The following is a 23,953-nucleotide window of genomic DNA, read 5'->3' on the forward strand; positions in this document are numbered from 1 at the left end:
GTGGGGCCGGGATTGAATCACTGCGGGTGGGAGAACCTCGTGCCGGCCTTTCCGTTTCACTCTGTTGGAGAAAAGGACCTCTTATCCCCAGGACCAGCCTGATGCTGAGCCTTTCCCTTTGCAGACCACATCAGTGACCTGGGCAGCGAAGTGGACACGGATTCCCGGAGCGTGGGGGAGCCGCTGGTGAAGCGAGAGCGCAGCGACACCGGGCACTCACTGCAGGAGATCTGACGGGGATGTGGCCGTTCTCCAGCTGGATGGAGACATCTGGAGCCAGGTTTGGCAGCCTCGAGCCTGAGTCTCCCCACGTCTGTGCTATTAGTGCCTCTTAGTTTCTCTCTCTGTTTACTGCTGTTTGAGGAGGGGCTGCGGGTGGTGAGCCCGGATGGGGGGCAGAAGGAGGCTCTGCCTGCACCCAGCTCTCTGCCAGCAGCTGAGAAGAGGGTGAAGGACAAAGTCTGCTAAAGAGAGGTTGAAGCATCTTTGGACTGACTGTGCCTGGCAGGAGAGGCTGTGCCCCACTGAACAATGGGGCAAATGAGGCTTTCTCTTTCAGGGAAGGTAATTTGGATTTTTTCCCCACTTCTCAGACTTCACTGTGATATAAACTTGAACCAATCAGTGCCCAAGAGGAAGGAAAAATGCCTGACCCTTCTCCTACAGCCTTTTAAGACGCACTGTCCTGGCTCTGACTTTGCCAAATCATTTGTGCTGGGCGTGTGGTACCGTGCACTTCTTGAACCTGTCCGGGGCTGTGCTCCGAGCCGGTCCCCCCAGGTGGCACACATACGTGCCCTGGGATTTGGGATGAGCCCTCCCTGCTGCGCTCACGTCCTGCCAGCCACGTGTTCCATCTGCGAGCGATCCTGGGATGCTGTCAAACCAACCCAAGATACCAAAGGACTCCGAGGACGCAACAGCTGGACACCAAGCTGGCTCTGATGCCCATGTCTGCGGGGTGGGATGTTCCCATCCTCTCCAGGGTACCCACACAGAGGGCATGATCTCACACCCTGGGTTCTCAGCAGGTTCTGTAGAATTCTAGCTTGATGTCCTGCTAAAATACCACCGTGGCCCTACACAGGGTGTATCCAGAGCATGGGGGAGGGTGTGCGACCGCAGTGCCTTAGGACAGGCTGGCAGACCTGCTTCTGTGGCGCTCCACTCCAGCTCCAACCCTGGCCCTGCAGCAGGGAGGGGCTCCCTGTGGCCGTGGCTGGCATCACGCTCAGCACTGCAGGGACATTTCCCTGCTGTGCCATCACTGTGGGGCTGAGCCAAGGCAGCTCTGCACGGCTGCAGGCAGTGGGGGGTCTGTTGTCAAGCCAACTGCAAAAAGCAAACCCCAAGGCAAATCTTTCTGTGAATAAAGGCTGTGTCATAAATAGCTTTTATTATAATTATTTCTAATGATGTTTTATATGGTATGTTTGATGTGAGCTTTTCCAGGGGCCTCGTGTACATTTGCATATCAGAGTATATTCTATCCAAATATAATATTTACTCATTCAGAGTGTGGTACTAAGGTAGCTGTGACACTTTAAAAGAAATGGAAAGTAAAAAGAAAGCGTGTACAGTGTACATCTTTCCCTCTTACTGTTCCGTGCTGGTGTCTGTCAGGGTGATGTCTGTCTGTAAATGTCTCGTATCACAGTAGGAAGAGACAAATGAGAAAGCTGGATTTATCTGTAAATAATGACTATGATTACTCCCTGGGTCAGTGTCTGCCCCTCACATCCTGCTAATAAGAGATGATGGTCAAAAAACAACCGAGCAACCAAGTCTTAAATTCCCCTGCTCCCACAGAGTGTGATGCTAACTTCAGTGCTGCATTGGACCAGAGCCAACCACCTCCTGCTCCCCACGGCCAGCTGAGATGCTCTGGAGCTGTGCAGCACCATAAGAGGAGTCTGGATCACCCCCTCAAATCCATATGCACAAAATTCCCAGCTAAACCCGAATAGCAATAAATGTATATCAAATGCTCAGGCCTGCACAATAGTTGTTGTGGTCCCATTTCTTCTTTAATCGTTGAGAGGAGGTGGCAGACTGCTAATGCAGCTTTGCAGGGCTGGGGGGAGATGCAAATCTGTCCTGGGGGGGTGGGCATCAGACGAAGCGGCCACAGGGAACCCCAGCGAGTGGGACAACCCAGAGGTGGTTTGGCATTGCTGCTCCCCGTGACTCATGGCAGAAGGGCAGGCTTTGGGCTGGCAGTGAGGCAAAGTCTGGGCATTCGCCCTGGCTTCTCCGAGAGCCCATCCCATTGCCACAGGGTGCATCAGCTGAACCCCATGGGCTGAAGGTCATCTTTTGTCCCAGCAAAAGATGGGCAGCCCCACCAAGGGCTTCAGCCATAGGGATATTTCATCCCTGATCTCCTCCCGTCCCTTATTCGGGCCGTGGGCCGTCTGCCCCGCAGTGTCCCCCCCTCGGGGGGTGCCTGCCCCTTTTCCCCTTTCTTTAGGGCTCTTTTGTTTTCTCCCATCAGGATGTGGGCATGCAGGATTAAGGGCTTTGCTGTCACCCTGGCAGCACGAGGAGATGAATGCTGCCTGCCACCAAAGCTTCCTGATGTGATTGTCACTGCCCCTGCGCAAGGCAGGGAAACTGAGGCAGAAATGGCCCTGGCAGCAACATCCTGCAGCCAGGGCTCAGCTGGGGCTGCTTAACCCACTGATACGCTCCAGGTGGAGCTGGTGGGGCTTGGGGCAGGGCTCAGCCTTGGGCCCCTTCTGAGCTCTTATAAACCAGCAGCCTGAGAGCCCTTAAGGCTTTTTCTCCCTTTTTCTTTTCCCCCTTACTTTCAGGAGCCTTAGTTTGGAGGTGGGAAGGTTGGGCTCTGCTCCCTGCAGCTCTAGGATGTAGTGTCAGGATTTCCCACACTTCCCAGTGCTGCCACGCAGGTAAGGGCGCAGCCTCTGCTCTCCCATCCCTATTCTGGGGTTGCTGCTGGGAGATGGGCTTTGCTATGGGGCTCCTGGAGCCTCCCAGCACAGCCCTTGATGTCATGATGTCCCAGATGAAGGATCATGGCATCGCATAGCTCCATGGTGGCCCTGGGGCTCGGTTCCCAGCCCAGCTGCAGCACCCCACTGTCTGCCCAAAGAAATTCCTTCCCTGGGCTGCACCTCCCGTCGCAGAGCTGCTTGCTCAGCCAAGACAGCTTCTTCAGGAGCTCCAGTAGGTACGTGGCTGTGTGGGTGTACGTGGGGCTGAGCACTTGTCCTGCTTTGTGCCCATCTCTGAGCCCCTGTAGCCAGGTCACACCAACGGACCTGGGGCTCATGGCATCTCTGCCCCCCACCCCGCTGCTACTGGGGCTGGGCAGCCCTGCATATCCGAAGGCTGCCGACTCATTCTCATGTCCCTGCTGCTCTCCCAGGAGTTTCTGTGATACGAGTGATGCTGTGGGTTCAGAACTGTTCGACTGCAACTACTCCATCCCTGACCCGCAGCTGATCCGCAGGATTGTGTCTCAGGTGGAGTTCTACCTCTCTGATGAGAACCTGGCCAAGGATGCCTTCCTCCTGAAGCACGTCCAGAAGAACAAGTTGGGTTTTGTCAGCATCAAGCTGCTGACATCCTTCAAGAAGGTGGGAGGATTTGGTGCCTGGTGGGCAGGAGGGGGCTTCTGTTGGGTGGGTGAAGCAGGGAAGGGAGGGTTGTGTGGGGAGATGTGGGTCAGAGTCACAGAATGGTTTGAGTTGGAAGAGACTCTTAAAGGCCGTCTGGTTCCACTCTCCTACGTGAGCAGGGATGCCCACAGCTCTGCCAGGTGCTCAGAGCCCCATCCTCTGATCTTGAATATCCCCAGGGATGGGGCACCCACCCACCTGTCTGCACCCACAGCTCTGCCAGGTGCTCAGAGCCCCATCCTCTGACCTTGAATATCTCCAGGGATGGGGCACCCACCCACCTGTCTGCTCTTCCACCCTTGGATCATTTTTGTGACCCTCCCCTGGACACATCCCAACAGCTCCATCCTTTTGTCCCCCACCTTGTACTAACAGTGTGGGAGTTGAAAATCTTGCACTTGGCTTCGTTGACCCTCATGAGGCTTCCCTGGGCCCGCTGCTCAGCCTGTCCAGGTCTCTCTGGATGTCATCTCACCCCTCAGGAGTGTCAATGCACCACGCAGCTCTGTGCCATCCATGGCCATCTCCATGGCCTTTAGGGGCCTCCTCCTGCAGACCCTGATGATGGAGTTCAGGGGAACATTGTGCTGCTGTTGGAGCATCCAGTGGAGGGTCACAAAACTGATCCCCAGGACAGAAGACCAGCGAGGTGGTGGGCACTACATCCCTTGGAGAGCACCGAGGTGAGGCAGCAATGCTCCTGATGGAGCTGGAGGGCCCTAAGGAGGGATGGGAGCCTTGATCAAGTTGGCTCATTACAATGAGTTGAACCAGACGGCCTTCAAAGGTCCCTTCCAACTCAATGATCCCATGGCTGCCTTGAGGTGAGGCTGTGCCTGCTCGATGGCTCCGGGCTCAGCATCCCTCTCCCCGTAGGTGAAATACCTCACCCGTGACTGGCGCCTCACACTCTATGCCCTTCGCTTCTCCGAGCTGCTGGAAGTCAACCAGGAGGGCACCAAAGTGCGCCGTCGCATCCCCATCCCCGACTCGATCCTCAACGTCCCTCCCACCAAACTCCTGCTGGCCTGGGACCCGTTGCCCCCGGAGCCGGGCCCGCCTCCGCCGCTCCAGAGGAACTTCATTGAAACCATCACGCAGATGTTCAGCCCCTTTGGAGCCATCGCCTCCATCCGCATCCTCCGGCCGGGCCGTAAGCTGCCGTCGGACATGAGGAAATACGCAACGCGTTTCCCTGAGCTGCTGAGCCACTGCTGTGCGCTGGTGGAGTACGAGAGCCTGGAGAGCGCGCGCAGGGCCTGCGAGGAGCTGGGCCAGCCCTGCTCCCGTGGCATCTGTGTGGTGAGGCTCTCGGGGAAGGGATCCAAGAAGAGGAACGAGGCTGAGCAGGAGGAGCTGGTGGAGGCGCGTGCCGAAGCCTTTCCCTGTGCTGTTGGGGATTCGCTGTTCTGCAGCTCCTCGGAGTCGGCTGTGGCCTCACCACAGCTCCTCTCGGCACCCGCTTGGCCCCACGGCCACAGCTTCCAGCCCAGCTCCTTCAGCAGCACCTTCGCTGGGTCGCTCCTGGCCAGCGTGGCCTTCCCTCCGCTCACTGCAGAGCTGGGTTTCAGCCTCAGTGCCGCCCCCAAGGGCCCCGATTTGGGCTGGGGGAGCGCGTGGGCCCCGTGGCACAGCAGCACCGCCCACAGCCCCTCTGTGGATGCCACATCCCCTCCCAGAACCCCCCTGGCTGTGAAGCCCAAGTCCTGCGTGCTGCGCCTGCCCCATGGGCCCGATGGCACCAAAGGCTTCTACAACAGCATTGGGAGAGGGAAGTTTGTCCTCGAGCACTAAGGCTCCTTGACGTTTGGGTTATGGGATTATTATTTTTTTTATTATTATTTTTTATTTTCCTTTTTTTTTTTTTTTTCCTTGAGCAGAACATCTCTTTGTGGCCCATAGAGGCACCGCCGCTGCGTGTGGCTCTGTTTTGGTGTGAGAATGCTCAGGGAAGGGCAGCACCCAAAGCTTTTCACAATGCCTGAGCCGTCCTCCCTGCCCGCACTGGGGTCTGTGCTCAGGTGATGGTCACTGGTTCTTCCCCATCACTCCCCCACGCCTTGGGGCTGCTGATGGGGAAACCAAGAGCTTGAGCGTGGCGGAATGGTGGCACCATGGCCTGAAGGTGCTGTGTTGGCTGCATTGGTATGAAGTTGAGGAGCTCAGATGTGGAATGCTCAATAAAGACAGGTGACATTTCCAGGCACTTTTCTGGCTGTGAGAGTGACGTTATTTTTTTTCTCTAGTATTGTGGTGTTATGTTGGGCAGATGAGGGGAGTGGGGGTACTGTCCCACCAGCAGCTTCCTCCTTTACTCTTCTTTGGGTTATTTGTGGTTATTCTGCTGCAGCAGGGAGGGCAAGCCAGGCTCTGGAGTGGGCCCTTAGGATGGGTGTTACTTAAGGGCTTCACCGCTCAGACCCTGTTGTAATGTCTTCTCCCCCTCCCCCTCCTTGGAGGACCTCCTCCCTCCCCCCTTCCCTTCCCCCCATCCCCATCTCCCCCCCCTCCCCTTGGAGGACCCCATCCCCCTCCCCCCCCCCCCCTCCCCCCCCCCCCCCCCCCCCCCCCCCTTGGAGGACCCCATCCCCATCCCCCCCCCCCCCCTTGGAGGACCCCATTCCCCCCCCCCCCCCTTGGAGGACCCCATCCCTCCCCCCCCTTTGGCGGACCCCATCCCTCTCCCTTCCCCCCCCGCCCCCTTGGAGGACCCTGTCCACCCCTTGCAAGTGACCCCATCCACCTTTGGGAGGAAGGAACTGCAGACTCCCTCTGCCCTTGACCTGGGTTTCACCGCAGGCTGGGGACGCCACTATCTGTAGGTAGGGCTGTGTCTGTCCCAGCACCCCCCCCCCCCACCATCCAAGGGCTGTTCCAACCCCCACCAAGACATGGAGATGTTCTGAACAAACAACATTTAATAGATAACAAGAAAAAAAGTTGTACAACACCACCCTTCTCCCTCCCCTCCTCCCAATCCCATTACAAGGCCTCTAACCCTGCTCTCCCACCCCACTGCTGCAGGTGGAGGCCTTCTATTTGCAGCCCTTTCTCAGCAAGAAGCTGTTTCGTCGCTTTTTCCCCCTCTTTTCCAGCTTGGCTTTGGGCTGCAACGCATTGCCCCGCGGTGGTGACAGCAGCAGAGCAGGCGGTGTCAGATCCTGGTGCATCTCCTGGGTGTTCATCTGGACGCTGTCGAGCTGCTCCACGCTCAGCATCATGCTGGAGGCTTCGGGGATGCTGTAGTCAGAGGAGAGCATCTCTTCGGGCAGCGAGAGCGAGCTCATGTCGTGACTGGAGATGATATCGTCGAGGTCAGCGAGATCCCCGAGGTCTTCGAGCACGGGGACGCTGCTGGGGGTGTCTTGGTTGCCCCCCTCCGTCTCAGGGGAGCAGTTGAAGAGCCTCACGGCCTCCTCCAGCAGCACCTCGTCGGGCAGCTCTATATCTAGGCTCTCCAGGTTGGCCCCCATCTCTTGGGGGTCGGGGATGGCAGAGGTGCCCATTGGGGCGTCGCTATCGAGCGGGACGATGCCATCGGAGGGCACACCGGGGCTGCCACTGGGAGGTGCCTCTGAGATCCTCATCTGCTGGATCTGCCCCTCCAGCTGCTGGAAGCTGGGGACCGACGGCAGCAGCGGGGTCGCGGCGGTGCCCTGCTGTTTGTAGGGCACAAACGGCTGCGGTGGGGCCGGGGGGGTCACCCAGCTCTGCGGAGCCCCGGGGGCAGCGTTGGGCAGCGAAGCGGAGCCCATGGGGTTGGCCGGTGGGGGCACGGTGGTGGTTGCCCACTCGAAGTGAAAGACACGGGGGTCGAAGAAGCAGCCGCACGGAGCCATCCACAGCCCTGCAGGGGCGAAGGGGAGTTGGGGACGGGGCTCCTCGGGACCTCCCGAGAGCTCACGCTGCGGATGGGGGATGTCTGACCTGGCGGGGGACCCCGGGGTGCGCCGGGTGCCATCAGCGTCCCCATAGCCGGCGGTGCGAGGAGAGGCTGCTCCATGGCAGGAGGCTGGCAGGGTTTGGCTGAGCCTGGAAGAGGTGAGAAAACGCCATCAGTCCCCTCCCAAAGCGACAGGAGGAGCCCGGGGTGGGCGGGCCGGGAAGGGAGCGGGTCCGCGTGGAGAGCCCGGGGTTGGTCCTCACCTGCGAGGCTGAAGAGCTCAGGAGGGATGAGCGGCGGAGGAGCCGGGGGGCCCTGGGGGCCACGAGAGGAGCGCCAGGCGGCAGCCAACTCCATGCGCTGCTGTCCGACAGCGGGTCCAACCGACTCTGCTGTGTTTGCGGTCTCCCACCGGGGGTTGCCAGGGGTCCCAGCGTTCTATCCCCGCCCACCGCCCCCTCCTCACCCCCTCTGGGCTTAAAGGGAGAGGAAGGGTTAACGGGGGCTGCTGTGACCCCACAGCCGTGGCTCTTTATGAGGTGGTGATGGGGCAGGGCTCGTTGGCCCCATTGCAGCCCAGGGGCCGTTTTGTGGCTGAGGGCTGTCGGCGCCGGGGCATCCCGTGCGGCCACCACAGGGATGTGGGTGCTCAGGGCTGGATGTGGAGCCCCATAAGGATGAAAGTGGAACCCCGTAGGGATGTGTGTGCTTGGGGGTGGACGTGCAGCCCCGTTTGGGGTTCCTGTTGTGTTTGGGGATGCTCTCTGCCCGGCACAACGAGGCTCTGGCTCTGGATGCCTGACTGCCATGACTGACTTTCATGATTTACTGCAGTGACTTTTGATGCAACCCTCAGCATCGTTCTGCCTTGGCAAACTGCCTGGGGTGCTGCACTGCGAGCCATCCGTCCTCTCCCTTTCTCCCTGCCCTTGAACCCACTGCCCCAAAGCGCATCTGCTCCCCACGTGCTCCCGGATCAAGGCACCTCACAAGCAAGCCTAGGCTGAAACTTGCACAGCTGTGGCTTTGAACAGCAATTTTTGGAGATCGCCTTCTGCACCCTGCTCTGCAGCGAGGCTGGACACGTGCTGCTGCAAACCACGCAGCTCGGCCCTGCCAGGACTCCTTGGTGGTGGAACGATGGCAGGCAGCATGCGAACATGTGAGCGTTGCTCAGCTGCACCAAAAGCCCCTCTGCTGCTGGAGCTCATTCAGACAGTAGCTTCTCTTTGAGCAGGGAAGGGCTCTACCCAACCTCAGCTGCTGTGGTTGCAAACCCCTTTTGTGCCCAATGGACTATTTTGGAGGGGACGAAGCTGATTTAGCCGAGCTGAGTCAGGGATGTGAGCTGTCTGCCCCGTGGCTGCACCCGTGGAGTCTTTGAGATACAGAGCAGCTGCATCTGTGACTGCTCCTGTGCCTTCACTGCTGTGCTCAAGTGACACGAGCACAGAAAAAGCCCTGGAGGCAGCCAAGGGAAGGTCACTACGTGCTGTCACCAGGCCTGCTTTCATTCACCCTTCGCTTTAAGCTCATGATGGAAAAGCAGCTGCTTTGCACCCCCCCCTTCCAGCACAGCCCTTGAAGGGGCCATGTGACATCCAGCAGATGACCACAGCCTGCGTGAGCTCCCAAAAGGGACAGGATTCTGTACAACATCAGATGCTGGGAGGGTGAGGGTGGCTGTGCTCTCCAGGACCCCCAGAGATTGGGGCTGTACACCTCACCCTCCCACAGGCAGGATTTGCCCCTAGCCCAGGATATCCCCATAGGAACAGAGGGCCACAATGTGAACAGCAGGGTTGAGTGGTGGTGGTTGTGGCAGGTAATGATGCTCAAGGTAAGAAAGCAACCACGCTTCTAAAAACATAAAAGTTTATTTCATTTCTGCGTGCAGCTGAGCAACTCACACCATCCTGCTGCCTCCCCTGCACTCAATGCTGCAGGAAAGGGCTGCACTGCTCCTATCTGTAGGAATTTGCCTTGTGCTTAGGCAGGAAGGTGAAGTTGGTGGGTACAGGTCCCAGGAGCAGCTCACTGAAGGGAAACAGAAGAGGTTTGTGTTCAGTACAGAACCGCTGCCACCCTGCCAGCTGCACAGCAATGGGGCTCTACTCAGATGTACCCAAAACTTTCACCCTCCCAAAAATTCAGAAGTGTTGCTGCACCCAACTGGCTCTAGTGCTGAGCTTGAACCCTGAACCACAGCAGTGGGAGCACAGACTCTGGGTCTTGGCACAGCCCTCACTGCTGGGGAGTCACTGAGGGCCAATGCCAAAATGGGATTCTAAGTTTGGTGACCTGAATACCAGCTTCACTGCTGGCACCCGCACGCCTAAAATCAGCACAAGCCTCTGAGAGCTCCTCCCAACCTCTTGCTGTGCTTGTGCAGAGCCAAAACCCCGTTAGTGCCAAAGAGTATTAAGGTTGGATCCTAAAATGATGTAAGCCAGTGCTATTGCGACTTATCCTCGCTTAAGACTTCAACTATTTCACACTTGGGAACCCACGCTGTATTTTCAGCGCGGAGTAATTTTCTTTACAGTCAAGGAGGCTTAATGTATTTCCTGGATGCTGGTTCAATATAGCATCACTAAAACTTTCCATAAGACATGTCAGCAGAGTATCCCAGCAGGGCACATTGCTGTGTAATGAGAAGCTGTGATGGTGAGAGCAGAGCAGAGCATGCCTGGGTTCACATCTCCTTACAATAAGCTTTAATGAATAAACCTAATCGGACTGGAAATTGAATTTTTATGGCTACGAATCTCTTAGAAGGTGCTACAAAGAGCAGTGGTTACAGAGCTTTGCACAGCCTCACGTGGGCAGGTTCTGCTTGAAAAACCAGCAATTAAAAATCCCGATTAAAACTTGACGTACTCATAACTTGCTTTTAGGCAGCTGTTCCCAGCACTACCAAAATGGATGAGGATTAGCAAAAACCAGAGAAACTCGTGGCTGTGCTCTATTTTTGTTAATCTCCGTTTCCATGACACAAGGAACAGCAGCTGGCTGTGCTGCATGAGTTCTCATTTTAGCTGGCTTGGAACTGAAGCTGCTTCCCAGCCATTGCCTGTAGGCTTGTAGAAGTGGGAGAAGCAGTTGTCTGCGTTTTGTTGCACAAACTCAGCATCAGATGCTGAGGAATGGGGGGGTCACGCTCGGTTCTCTCCAGCTGGGGAAGCTGCCCTGTTGCTTGGCTGAGCAGAGCTGTGTGCAAAGTGCTGACAGCCCGAGCCGTCCCACCGCTGTGCTCTCTCCTCTCAGACCCTGACTGTCCCAGGATGAACAGTGTGTCATGAGAGAGGTCAGCTACCCGAGGTCTGCAGTGGGCCATGCATGACCTCCTGAGGCAGAGGGAGGGAATGAGAGCCCTTCTATGGCGACTCCGAGCTCAGTTAAAGCCTCCCAGTGAAACACTGCTTGACCCCGTGCTTTGTTACCTGATTTTAATCCAATCATCCACGTTTTGGCTCGCCATCAGTGTCTCCAGATAGTCTCTCCCTATGTAGTAAGGTGGCCGCTCATTGATCTTCTGAGGTAGGTGCTCCAATAACCCGACTGGAATATACCTGCAGCAAAACACAAACACTATGGGCACTGTGTGCTGCTGTTCAAACGAGGTGGGCCTGTTATGAAAACAGTCCTCCAAACCGGGCACAATTACCTGCACAGGAATGAGAGCCATTCCAGCAGAAACTTCCTGGTCTTCTCCACACCCTGAGTATCTGACCCCCAGTGCTCCAGGCCGTAGTTGGTGAAGTCTTTGAGGATATCAAATCTCTCACTGGAGGAGATATCCCAGTGTCTCTGCTCCTTGATTTCAGTGAAAAGCCACGGTTTGATGAGTGCTCCCCTGCAGCCAAATAAAACATGCATGATTACTCCTGTGACTGATGCTTTAGAGAGGACTAAAATGGTATCCAGCTCTCATCTGCCAGCCCAGTGCTACTTGAAAAGCTTTCAGCCTCTGTAAGCTCTCACAGATACACGCTGTCCCAAGTTTCAAAGAGTAATTTCACTAAGAGGAAGCTCTTCTCATAGTCAGAATTATTTCAGGTATTTTTGTTATTTTTTTCCCTTTACCCCTGCACCAATAGGATCAGAAGCAAAGGGGAAATGCAGCCACTTGCCTTGCAATCATAATTCCTGAAACGCCGGTCTGCATGGCTTGATTAGCATCTTCATAAGACAAAATATCACCGTTTCCTGTGCAGAAGGGAGGGAGAAGCCAGAGGTCAAAGTGATGCAGCAGGGCAAGTCAAAATGAGCTAATCCAGGCATGGGATAAAATTCAAAAAGGACACAGGGTCATATTTAGAGATCCTCAGGAATGTTTCTGATTAACGTTCCCATCACGAGGAGGAGAGCCTTCTCCTCTCTCTCCTCTCAACTCCTACCCTGAGGGTTTAGCTGGGATTCTCTGTGCCAGGCTGCCTACGAGAGAAGGCACCTGCTGAAACCACGGTGCTGCGTGTGCTGCCTGTGTGCCCTCCATCCTGCTCTGCTCCATGCTCACCAAGCCAGGCCTCAAGCAAGCAGGCAGAACTGAGCTGCACAAGACTTTGTGGAGAAGTGCCAGGGATAATCCAACCTTTCTCCCAGACTGAATGTATTTGGGAGCTGTATTTTCTCCTACTCTTTTTGCATTTAACATTTTTCAAATCAGAAGGGCGCCCCACATCCCAAAACACCTACCAAAAAGAGGCATGGGGCTTGCTATTTTAGCACATTCTGCTATGTAGTCCCAGTCAGCAACTCTTGTGTACCTCTGCTCCCTGGACCGGCCGTGCAGCTGCAGAAAGAAGTCACAGTGAGACCTCACCGAGCACCAGAAAGGAGGCAGAACAGCACAGGAGCACTGCAGGAGTGTGCTTTGACAAGGCAATGTCACCAGGCTGGGGTAAAGGATCCTAATGGGTGACCAGCTGCAAACAAAGCAGGCTGCAGAGGTGGTTTGCGATGCTGAGAAAGGGCTGGATGCTTTTCCAAGTAATGTTCGGGCTATTTGCAAGGCAGAGCAGGAAGTGACTGTAGGCAGTGAAAGGGAATATTCACTGTGGGCAGGAACTACTCATCCCCATGCAAATGATTAGCCAGCCCTGATATAATGAATCTGAATGAAGCCTCTGTTTCAAAGCCGCCTCCTTTTGTAATGGAGCTTCAGGAGCAGTGAGGACAATGTTCTAAATATAAAAGCATCACAATTTGTCTCTCTTTTTAGGAGAAAGCACTAGAAAATAGTACACAGAGAGCCAAAGGTGTTTGAAAGAGCTACTCAGCTCTGGGCAGGGGGTGAGGTCACACTGGGCCGACATGCAAGCAGAGCTCCTTAGGCAGCAGCCAACAATTTCAAGCCTCAGAAAGTATCTTGGTACCGTGACCATGGATGCTCCCCACTCCCGGATCTTGGGGATTATTTTATGGGCCACGTTCATCTTTTCTTGCACCCCTGTCCGTATCTTCACAGTCAGTGGGACGTCCAGCACCTGCAGAGAGGGCAGAGTGAGGCCGGGCTGGAGAAGCAGTCAGCTCCACCTGCTCCTCTCCTGCTGCCAGCCCGTGATTGGACTCACCGAGTTCATCCCTCGGACAATCTGTTCAAATTTGTTGGATCGAGTCATCAGAGCACAGCCTCCACCCTGGGGAAAGAAAGGTGGCACAATCAAGACTTTCTGCTTCCTTGCATGGAAAAGAGCAGCCCTCTTTTCAAAGGAACACAGCTAAAACTCAACGACTTCCCAGACTTGGTGTGTTTTTTTTTTGTTGAAACATTCCCTTTCTTTTTCCCTCCCCGCTTCCGCCTGCTGCTGAAGTCCGGTGTCCATAAATGACCTGGTAACTCTGGGTCAAACTGACAGGAGCAGATCAGGTAGCAGGAAATGATGCAAATGACAAACATCTATGGACAGAAACAAGGCATGCTGCAGAACATCTTCTTACCTTCTTGTAGACCAGGTCGATAGGACAGCCAACATTGATGTCTACAAAGTCCACATCAATCGTTTGGTTCAGGAGCTCTGCACATTTGGTCATTGTGTCTGGAAATGCTCCCTCCAGCTACCAAAGGGCGACAGTTTGCATGAGCTCAAGAAGCAGCTTTTTGCCTCAGAAGTGAGTTATAATTTGCCTGCCTGTCAAGGTGAGGCACTCACCTGCACCCCAAAAACATCCTCGGTGTGGTGTCGTTTGAGGAGAGCCCACTCAGACGACTGGCCCTGAAGCAGGTTTGTGCACACAGCCATCTCTCCACAGGTGACATCTGCCCCAAAGCGTTTGCATATCCTTCTGAAAGGGAGGTTACCACACTGAAAGACAGCAGAGAGATCGTTTGTGGGGAGATGAGCTCTGTTCCAAACGTGATAATGGCAAATTTTGACCAAAGGACAGAATTATCAACTTACCGTGGTCAGTGGGGCCAAGTAGAGCTTGCCTTGGATTTCCAACTGGAAAACAACCAGGGATGGAGGAGCATGTTAGCAGAGCTGAACCGGCAGTGGTAAAACACGAGGAGATTCCAGATAGCCACTTTATCACCTGTCTTGAGAAAACTCAGTGGGAAACCCAGGAAATCACTGTTTTTTGTTTAAAAACCTCAACAGCTCCCTGACACTGTATCATTTGAGTAAGAGAAACTTTAATTGCTCCAATTGCTCCGCTTGGAGAAAACTCAAACAGTTAAAGATGTAGCAGGATGTAAGACTGGCTAAAGGACAAGAGGTCAGGAGGAGGCAATGCTCAGCCTCCCCTCGGGAGAGCACTGCACAGTACAGCCATATCAACCAGCCCCAGCCTCGTTTCTCCTTGCAGATCATTTCTACCCGCACTGACAGCTCAGCTCCTAATTTCCCTTATGTGCAAAAACCTGAAGCTTCTCTTAGCTCTCACCCCTTCAGTAACACCACTGGGTTCCAACAGCCCACCTGCCTGCATCCTTCCCCTCTCATGACAGTAACGTGGTCCCCATGCAGCTCAGCCCCCTCCCCTCACCCAGCTAAGTGGTCTCTTCTGTCTTCCCCGGAGACAGAGACAGCAGCCCTTGACCAAACTCTCACTGCTCACCTTCTTCTTCTCACATGACCTCAGCTTTACAATGTCTTCATCTGTCACTGGACCTGCTGTTTTGGTGGGGCACCCCCCCTTGCTTTCTGTGGGGTGAGGACTCTGCACAGGAGCTGGTTTGGAATCTCCTCCCTCTGGTAGCACAGGACATTGCGAGGTGTCTCCCAGGCCATCCTCAGGCATTGTGCAGTCGGACACCTCCTCACCCTCTGCAGAGTGCCCCGGGGCTTTGCCTCCCTTCCTATCATTGTGGTGGGGCTTGGCCAGGCTGCAGAGATACTCATCAGCTTTCTTAAAGGTAAATTTCTTCTTGCGCAGCTGGTGCTGGAGGTCCTTGGAGAGGTTGTTCCTCACCAGCGATTTCCCCTCCCACTGCTTGGCCAGCTCTGCGTTGACCACATTCTGGTAGCCATCCCCGAGGTGGGCCTTGGCAAAGCGACAAGTGATGCCATAAGGACACCTGCCAAAGGTTTCAAAGAGCACACAGCTGCGCCCCAGGTCGGCTGGTTTTGCTGCCATGTACTCCCCGACATCATGAAGGAAGCGGCACCGTGGGCCAAAGTAGCACTTCTCTGCACAGCCCTTCAAACGAGAAAGAAGAGATTAAAACCTCTACCCTCTGCTGCCAGTTGTGGGCATATCTGTACAACCAAGGTGAGCCTGAAGAGGGGAAAAAACCACACCGAGCACCCAGCACCCATCACTCCCTAAATGATGTTGGCCATGCCACGAATCACGAAGCCAACTGCTGGAACACGCTGGTGGGCACTGAACACCTGAGGGGCTATTTTAGCCCTGTGGACTCAGGAAAGCTGATGCTTTGCTTGCCTTGTTCAGCCTCACCCTACTACACGCCCCCCAAGCAGCCAGCAGATGCAGTTCTGCCAGCACAGCCCTCCCTGGGCCCTCGGCTCCCTCCTTCTGATAGTTCAGCCCGGTGCATCTTTGTCTTCAATCACTCTGGGATGTGCTTTCCTAAGCTAAAAAATAAAGAAACCCACCAAGAACAAAGCAAGGCATCACGCCCCATGTCACACCTGTGTGACTGATGGACATAACCGACTCTTCTCATAGTGGTTAGGCTTCATGCAGGGTCTGCTCTTGTTCTGTCCTCGGGCTCGTTTGCGTTCCACAGGCTCCTTCTCTCCGTCCTCAGGATCCTTCTCCCCATCCCTGGACTCCTTCTCCCCGTCCTCAGGCTCCCCTGGGCTTTCTCCATCCTGGCCCTGCACGTCCAACCTCCCCCGCTTGGCAGGGGGCTCACTCTGCTCACTGTTGGCCTCCTTCTCCTCCTCCTTGTCACCTCCTTGGCCACCAAGCTCCCCATTGGCCCTCAGGTAGGCATGGAACTGCTCTTTGGAGGCAACAAACCTGCAGAACAACCGTGAGGCTGTGAAGAACTGCACTGCCAGCACCACAGGGCTGTGAAGTGCCCCCACCTCCATCCTCATCCTCATCCCCAATTCCATCTCCACCAACCTTATCCCCATGAGGATGGCCTCTACCTCATCCCCGCTCCCAGTCCCATTCCCATCCCCAACTCTGTATCAGACAAAACGGCCAGGGTTGGAAGGGACCTCAAGGATGATGAATCTCCAACCCCCTGCCACACGCAGGGCCACCAACCTCCACATTCTATGCCAGCCCAGGCTGCCCAGGGCCCCATCCAACCTGGCCTTGAACACCTCCAGGGATGGACGGAGCATCCGCAGCCTCTCTGGGCAGCTGTTCCAGCACCTCACCACTCTCATCGGAAAGAATTTCCCCCTGACATCCAACCTAAACCTCCCTCAACTTCAAACCATTTCCTCTTGTCCTGCTGTTTCAAGAGTTGCTGTCCTGCCCTTTCAAAGAATTGATTCCCCCCTTTAGGTACTGAAAGGCTGCAGTGAGGTCACCTCGCAGCCTTCTTTTCTCCAGGCTGAACAAGCCCAGCTCCCTCAGCCTGTCTTTGGAGGGGGGTGCTGCAGCCCCCTGTTCATCTTTGTGGCTCTCCTCTGGACCCTCTCCAACAGCTCCCTGTCTTTCTTGTACTGGGGCTCCAGCCCTGGACGCAGTGCTGCAGATGGGGCCTCACAAAGCAGAGCAGAGAGGGACGATCACCTCCCTGTCCCTCTGCTGCTGGAGCCCAGGATCCCATTTGCTTTCTCAGCTGCAATCACACACTGCTGGCTCACGTTCAGCTCTTCACCAGGACCCCCAGGTCCTTCTCAGCAGGGCTGCTCTCCAGGACCGCTCCTTCCAGTCTCTACAAACACCTGGGATTCCTCCGGCCCAAAACTCCGTCTCCATCCCCATTCCCACCCCCTTCCCCAACCTCACCCCCATCCCCTTCCCACCCCGCGGTACCCCAGGATGAGGCCCTGTTATCCTCAATGCCCTCCTGTAGGCCGCAGAACATCAGCAGCTCCCCCAGCCGCACCCCGGGCCCAGGCCGGCCCCTCAGCCGCCGCAGGGAGGGCTCCGCGCGATGGCCGATGTCTCACGGAGCGGACAGGAGCTCACGCTTGGCCTCGAACCCGGCACTCACCGCTCCCGGACCGGCGCCACTCCCGCCGCCGCCATTGCTGCCGCACGCGGCGATGACGTCACTCACGCGACGGGGGCGGGAGGCGCGTGCTGAGCGGCTATAAAAGGGCGGGAGGAAGGCGGGTCGCGCCAGAGCGGCGGGTGGTGCGGGATGTGGTGGGTGGCTGTTTTACGCATGGCCGTATTGAGGAGCCCGGTTAGATTCTGTGGAGGGTTGCTGCGATGCTGAGGGCTGCGAGAGTCAGCGAGACCTGTCGGCTCCGTCCTCTGTAAGGAGAAGGGCCGCCCCAGCCCTGGATGAGGGAGCCCGGCCTGCAGCCTTTGGGTCCTCGCCCTTCCCCCAGGCTCCATGGCGGCCCGGGCCGAGCCAGCAGAGCTGCCCCGTGCCAGCCGGGCTGGAGGTGGTGGGGGTTGGAGGTGCTCCTGTGGCCTCATCGCGTCCTGTGGGACCCTGCTGTGAGAGGAGCTCCTGGCCGTGGGTTCTGCTTGTTGGTAGAGCAGCTGAGGCTCTGCAGAGCTGTGAGGTGCTTGGATGGAGTGGCTGTGGGCGTTTTTTGTTGCTTTATCTTCATATTCCAGAGACAGCCCAAACAGAGGGTATGAGAACTCATGGTGCACAGAGCCGTCGCTGTGCCTTGGTGCTGTGCTGCCCATCCTGTAAGCAGCGTGCTGTAGCTGCTCTGGCAGTTTCCTTGCAGCACTGCCCAGCTCCCACCCAGCTGTCACACACAGACATTTCATGAGCCCAGTGCTGATGGGGGGGAATCAGCCCGTGCTCTGCGCAGTGGGCAGAGGAATGTGACAAGGCCACCAGCCCTTGGCACTGGGGTTATCCACCATGGCACTGAGCCACGTGTTCCCACAATTGAGCTGAGGAGGCTGCCCCAGCTGGTGCTTCTGAGGCTGCCCGGAGTGCAACCCAGGCCTTGTGTTTGGTCTATAGGTTGAATTTGGGGCTGCAAGATAAATGACTGCATTGAGTTCTTTGGCTGCATGTCTGTGACCTTTCCATCCCACATAGCTGCTGAATTTCCTATGTGTTTGCAGTGCTTGTTGCAGTCTCCTTCCTGATCTGTGTGTCTGTGTGCCACAAGCATTACATAGTGAGACTTAAACACGAAATACCTTGTGGTAAAGGACTTTGTGCCTCCCGGGGTGGTGAAACCTCTGGAGGATGTTTCCTTTCCATCTCAGGCTCTCCTCCCTTCTTTATGGCTACTACTTACCTGTGCACCCTTATTTGGCTGATGCTTGATCCTGGCTGCTGAGAAGGCTGGCTAAGTGAAGACAGACCCATTTCCTCTTTCTTTCCTCTCGTCTGGAATGTGCTTTCAGTCTTCTGCTGAAATGCAGGTACCAATAAAACAGAAAGAGGAGGAAGGTGCCCTGCGCTTTGCCGTTAGGGGCTGCTAGAAGCTGGTGATGAGCAGCTGCTCCTGCAGTGCCAGGGAATTCCTGCAGTGCGTGTGTGTTTATGGGCACAGCAGGGTGGTGTGTGTATGTGGGGGATGGAGGTAGGATTGCACGTGGGGCATTAATTTTGGTGCTTTCCTCCTTCCTGCTGCCTTCACACGGTTCTCTCCAGATGTTCCATCAGAAATGTCTTCTGGGAGGAGCTGGGAGCCTGGCAGGGTGCTTCTGCTCTTGCCGAGGGTGGGCAGGTTGTGTGATTGAGACAAGCTGCTGCAAGAAGAGCTTTTGGCTGATTGGATATTAATTAGTTTTGGAGAGAAATATGAGGAATGTTAAAATACTATTTTAAGCTTCAGCTTGGCTGAGGGAAGGAAGGAAGGAAGGAAATGAGGCCGTGGGGATTAATGAAGTGATTTCACTGATGTTTTTGTGGGGCAGTTAGCCTGAAGTCAGAGCGCTTTTGACTTGCAGTGCTTGGCTGAGGTCAGGCTTTCACATCTAATCTCCTCTCAGGGCACTGGTGGGTTTATGAGGCTCAGCCTCAGGCAAGCTTTCTGGTGGTGAGAGGAGCATGAAGCTTCCAGCACTGGGGCTCTGCAGGTGTCGTGTGCTGTGCAGCAGCGCTGTTGCTTGTGCACAATGCAATGGGGACTTGGGCTGCAGGTGGGGGTTGCTGGAGGGTCTCTGCTCAGAGCAGGGATGTGCTTCTCCTGCTGGCTGGCTGCTTCGGCTCTTGGTGTGACCTGGTTGAGCTGAGGCTGACAGTGGGGCGGGGAAAGGGGTGGTTTGGAAGCCTGAGCTGGGCTGCTTCTGTGGGTGAGCAAGTGCTCTGTTTTTCAGAGCCAGGCTTAGCATCTGTCAGCAGCACTAAAGCAGCTTTGGAGAGAGCCAGTACCCAACAGCACACTGCAAAAGGCCAAGTGGAGGGGGAAAAAAAGGAAAGGTTGATTACAGGAAAGTGTGATACATATACAGGAGTAACCAAGTCAGAAAAAGTTCAGCTCCTTCAATGTCCAAGTAAAACAAGATGCACGCATTAACGAAAATACACCTTCCACGGGCTGCTGCACAAAAGTCGGATGTGTTGAGCCCCTGGTTCTGGCTACTACACCCAGGCGTGAGCTGAAAAATGAAGTTCTGTGGCTGCCCTGAGAGGTCACCTCTACAGCTGCAGCGGGTGAGAGTGGGATAGAAGTTTGGACCGGTCACATTTGTTTGGATGCCTTTCATAGCAGCACTGTAATATTCTGACAGCCCTCGCTGGTTAATCGTGTACATGGGCAAATGTCATGGAAGGCAGGTGTGAGATTTGCTGCTTGTGTACGAGCCGGGCAGCCAGAGCTGGAAGTGAGCCACTGGGTCCTATCCGTCTTTTGGTTGAGGCGAAACCCATTCCTCATGTCTATTGCCTCCTCTTTTATCCAGCCTTGTTTTCAAAGCTCCGTGCAGTAGAGCTTCCAGCCTTCTGCAAAGGAGACTATTCCCATTGCTCATAAATCTACTGTCAGGAAGCTGTTTCCAAGATTAAAGCTTAAACGTTTCCCCTCTCTGGTTTCATCTCCCATTCTTCCCAATCACCAGCTCTCACTCCCCTCCCAATGCTGGGCACTTCCCAAGGACGGACATGGGGAGATCGGTGCCCCCAAGGAGACCTGCATGGGATGCTGTGGAAATGGGGTGTGCTCCTCAAGTGGTTGTGGTTGGCACAGCCAAGCTTTGGGCAGACAGCTGCCTAATGGCATTTGGCAAAGTCTGTTTGGTCGTAGTTCCCCCTCGGCTGCTTTACGAGCTGCTCGGAGTGCTGACTTAGCGTTTGGCCCACAGATAGGAGTTGTTAAAGGTCGTTGTTTGGGCAAGGCCTGTGTGGTTTTGGGATGGGCTGTCAATCCTCTGGAAGGAGGTTGGAGTTTGGGGTCTGCTGAGGAGGTTGTGATGCTGTGATAAGGGCTCTCTAGGGGGAGAAAGTGCAATAATGAGCCATAATGGAGAGTCTGGGGTTTGTGACGTCGGCTTGGTGCGTGGGCAGGGAATTCCAAGAGAGAAGGGAAGGAAATGGGCAAGCAGTGGGGAACAGTGGAATCTCTTGGCTCTGACACTCAACCCTTCCTTGGTAAAGCTTGGAGGAGACCCCAAATCTTTTATCAAACCCGAAAATAGCGAGGGGCTGAGTGCTGGCAGGAGGAGGGAGGATGTGGTGGGCACAGCAGTGCTCACCATGTTCTCCCCAGGGCTGCTATGGGGCAGCTCTTTGGGTTGGGTGGAGGCAAGGCTTCTGTCCTCTATCTGTGCAGGTCAGCTCACCCCCAAGGGCTCTGTGCTCTGCTCTGGGGTCAGGGAGGTGAGGGTTGGGGCAGGAGAAGTGCGTGCTGTCAGCCCTTTCATTGGCTTCTTCTAATGCCCTCTACCACCAGAGGAAACATTTTTACACTTCTAAAGAAAAAAAATATATATTTTTGCTTGAAAAAGCAACACTGAGCTTTCTTCCTGACATTTAACTCAGTCAGTGAGTGACAAACCGAATAAAAATTCCTGTTTTTTGGGACAAAGGCTCCAAGATCCTGCTGCGACTGCAATGTTTCATCATTTCCGAAGCGAAATGTTTCACTGGGGGGGGGCTTAGGGGGTAGGAATTAAAAACAAAAACTAAAAATGATGCATTTCAATGTTTTTCTAATTATTTCCCCCATTTTGGCTGAAACTATGAGTCCAATTTGGCCTCACTTCACGAATAGCTCTGGAAGCTTCCACATCTTCTATTTTAGCGACTTTTCCCGTCATTGATGAATAATAACTCGATCTCTGCCCCGCCGAGTTCCCATTCACCCCTCTGTGCTCTTCTTTCCAGATTTGCAGCTGGGTTTTGCTCAGGCTGTGTGGCTGCTCAGCCTCACTGCTGCTTTCCTGCGCTGGATGTGTGCACCCACAGTTATGCTGGTTCTTCTGCATCTCAAGGAAGGATCCTCATCCTCAGCTGTGGAGGAAGTGCTGGTGCAGGGTCTTCAGGAGGGCCATAGGTTCTATGGGCCAACCTGGGCTCATCCATGCAGAGCTCCTCCTCGTGCAGCGTCTGCCATATCCCAGGTGAGAGATGTCTTCTCCTCCAAACCCTATGAGCAGCTTTCCACCCCCAACTCTCCTGGAGAACCTCCGGGCACTCTGAGGTCTTCTGTGTTGCCTGTTTGTCCCACAAATTTTGTACGAGGCAGAGGGGAACAACACGTGTTGATGTTTAGGGTCGCAGATGGTTTTGTTTAGCTTGTTAATCACAATAGCCTGGCCTGTGACTGCTCCCAGCAGTGGGTACTGAAGCACTCTGCACAAGCTCTGCTCATTCACTGGTCAGGGAGGATGTTCCTGAGCTTCCACTGTGCTTCAACCCCTGGCAGTGTCCCTGGGAAGTGCCCTGCTCAGGGACAGATGTTGCTCTGGGAACGGCAGTGAGGAAGCACAGCCCTGTCCCTCTGCTTGAGCACTGCCAGCCCAGGAGGGGCTGTGCATCTGTTTACCCAAAGCCCCTCCCAGCTTTTGACTCTGCATACTCCATGTGTTTTTTTTTCTTCCTCCTCCTAAACAGGAGGTGACACCCCTCTGTTGTTGGGGATCTGTTTCATTTCTGTGCCCTTTTAGACTTCATGTTTTCTCAGGGCGATCCATGCCCGTGCACTGACTGCAGCCATCCCGTGCCATCTGCTTGCCTGCAGCTCAGTGCAGAGCGTGCCCTTGGCTGGTGTCAGGGTAATTTAAAGGCTGGCTTAGCCTTTCTGCTAAAAAAAAAAAAAAAAAAAAGTCTATGGTCCATGCAGGTGTGTGGGGAGAGAAGCAAGGAGCAAGCAGCTTTCTTTGCAGAAAGCTTTGTTTCCTTTGGGGTGGAAGAATGTCCCCCTTCCTTCCCACAGTGCAAGGAAACCAGCTTTGGGTTTAGCAGCCCTAATGAATCTCATACAGGAGCTTCAGGGTGCATGCCCAGATCAAACCACCCCTCCTGGCTCTCTGGAGCAGCTGCTGGCAGCACCGCCCGCATGGTCGGAGGGTGAAGGAGTAGCGGCACTGAGAGCAGCCTCCAGCTTCTTCCACGTCAACCTTGGCAAGCCACAGGATGTGACAAGTCCAGCAGAAAGCAAATGGGTTTTGGCTGCGCTCTCAGAGCCAAAATGTGAGCGGAGTTAACAGAACTCACTGTACTGGTGGGGCACGGGGAGGCTGCAGGGTGTGCACTGAGCTCTGACACCCCCTTCCCACCATGGCAATCTGCTTCCCTGCCACCCCCTCCAGCAGGATAAGCCGTGTGCTCTCTGTGCTGGCTCAGAGCATGCACTCCCCCTGACCCGTCAGCAGTCAGATCCCTTGGCTGCTCACAGCAGTGTTTGGCAGATGGGAGATATCTCACAAGTACTAAGTTCCTGCGGGGTCCCTGAAAGGTGAGTGGTTGGTGTGGGACCTGGATTTGCCCCTGTACAAGAGGTCTCCCCCCCATCAGTGGGCACCCATTTGCAGTGTGACTGCAGTGCCCGTGTCCAGGGAGAAAGTGTGGGGTGATGTGGGGCGTAGAGGAGTTGGAGGGAGCTATACCTCATCAATCCATAAGGGCTTCTCCCCATGCAGCCCCTACTCAGCAGAGCAGCAGAGGACAGGTTCCATGTCCAAACGTGCAAGCAGCTTAGGAGAGCACTAAGAATATAACCTTGCTTTAAGTAAATCCCTGAAAGCCACCCTAAAGGGAGGCAGGGCCAGGCAGATGGAGCCTGCTGGTACGTTTGTGACCTACAAGGCAGATTGCTAACACAGCCACTTAATGCCAGCAGCGAAACAGCTGTCCCAAAGAGGCAACCTGTTTCAAGAGCAGGTGAAGATTTCCCCAAAGCTTTAGTGTTAGGAACAGGGGGGATGTTTAAAGGTAGGATCGTGGCCCCCTGTGTGGGGTTGCAGATCTCAACACCCCGTGGCTGCCTCCTTGCCCCAACAACTGATGCTCATCTGGAACCCACCATGGGGTCTGGGGCTGTAAATGCCTTTCCTGCCTGGGTTTGGGGCACGGTGGGCTGCGTGCTTCTGCTGCTGCACGGAGCATCTTTATCTCAGCCCTGCAGCTTCATCACTGTGAAGGATGGGATGAGGGTGGATTAAGATGCCACATGGGCAGATAAGTGCTGCTGGGTGGTGCTTAGCAGGAGCAGCACCTGTGAGGAGGAGCACTGTCCTTGCTTGCCCTCGGGGTCCTGCTCCCAGATAACCCAGTGTGGGAGAGCTGAAGCAGAAGGAGATTTTCCTGATTGTGATCTGGGCACTTTGCACACCTCCCTCCTCCTCTGGTCTGGTTAAACATCGCTCTCCTTCCACACGTTTTCCCATGAGCTGCCTCACTACCTCTTGCTAATTTTCTGTCCTGATGCAACCCTTGGTGTGATTGCAGGGATCTGACCTGGCA

At 55.2% G+C, this 23,953-nt stretch overlaps 4 protein-coding genes across 19 annotated transcripts in view; 2 read left to right on the forward strand and 2 right to left on the reverse strand.

The window, feature by feature from the left end:
• Positions 1 to 2,002, forward strand: part of RFX2 (regulatory factor X2) — a 55,142-nt gene extending 53,140 nt beyond the window's left edge. For 13 of the 14 annotated variants that reach the window (XM_085211853.1, XM_085211854.1, XM_085211849.1 and 10 more), the window contains one exon: positions 125 to 2,002. In XM_085211853.1, coding sequence (XP_085067979.1) covers positions 125 to 234 — 110 coding nt within the window. In that variant the 3' untranslated portion in view covers positions 235 to 2,002. The remainder of the gene's footprint in view (positions 1 to 124) is intronic. The other variant, XM_085211851.1, reaches the window with a different exon arrangement.
• A 376-nt stretch (positions 2,003 to 2,378) lies between these two features.
• On the forward strand, positions 2,379 to 6,098 carry LOC100544684 (uncharacterized). Its single transcript, XM_085211699.1, has 2 exons — positions 2,379 to 3,599; positions 4,518 to 6,098. The coding sequence occupies exons 1-2, from the start codon at positions 3,036 to 3,038 to the stop codon at positions 5,433 to 5,435; spliced, it is 1,482 nt and encodes a 493-aa protein (XP_085067825.1). The 5' UTR covers positions 2,379 to 3,035; the 3' UTR covers positions 5,436 to 6,098.
• Positions 6,099 to 6,596: 498 nt separating this feature from the next.
• On the reverse strand, positions 6,597 to 9,242 carry PRR22 (proline rich 22). Of its 2 annotated transcripts, XM_010724883.4 has the most exons (3): positions 7,788 to 9,242; positions 7,569 to 7,673; positions 6,598 to 7,488 (listed from the first exon to the last, which is right to left on the reverse strand). In XM_010724883.4, the coding sequence occupies exons 1-3, from the start codon at positions 7,879 to 7,881 to the stop codon at positions 6,677 to 6,679; spliced, it is 1,011 nt and encodes a 336-aa protein (XP_010723185.2). In that variant the 5' UTR covers positions 7,882 to 9,242; the 3' UTR covers positions 6,598 to 6,676. The 2 variants fall into 2 exon arrangements, with proteins under 2 accessions (XP_085067846.1, XP_010723185.2); XM_085211720.1 differs by having other exon boundaries at positions 6,597 to 7,488; positions 7,569 to 9,242.
• A 140-nt stretch (positions 9,243 to 9,382) lies between these two features.
• DUS3L (dihydrouridine synthase 3 like) lies at positions 9,383 to 17,194 on the reverse strand. Of its 2 annotated transcripts, none has more exons than XR_004162112.2 (13): positions 17,117 to 17,194; positions 15,624 to 15,957; positions 14,587 to 15,168; positions 13,929 to 13,970; positions 13,680 to 13,832; positions 13,468 to 13,584; positions 13,101 to 13,166; positions 12,903 to 13,013; positions 12,223 to 12,319; positions 11,658 to 11,733; positions 11,192 to 11,380; positions 10,968 to 11,115; positions 9,383 to 9,561 (listed from the first exon to the last, which is right to left on the reverse strand). XR_004162112.2 is itself a non-coding variant. In XM_003213192.5 (13 exons), the coding sequence occupies exons 1-13, from the start codon at positions 17,149 to 17,151 to the stop codon at positions 9,489 to 9,491; spliced, it is 2,004 nt and encodes a 667-aa protein (XP_003213240.2). In that variant the 5' UTR covers positions 17,152 to 17,194; the 3' UTR covers positions 9,383 to 9,488. The 2 variants fall into 2 exon arrangements, 1 of the variants encoding a protein (XP_003213240.2); XM_003213192.5 differs by having other exon boundaries at positions 10,968 to 11,096.
• Between the last annotated feature and the right edge of the window lie 6,759 nt (positions 17,195 to 23,953).

This window comes from Meleagris gallopavo, chromosome 30 (genome assembly GCF_905368555.1).
Source record: "Meleagris gallopavo chromosome 30, MGAL_WU_HG_1.1, whole genome shotgun sequence".
NCBI classification, from domain to species: domain Eukaryota; kingdom Metazoa; phylum Chordata; class Aves; order Galliformes; family Phasianidae; genus Meleagris; species Meleagris gallopavo.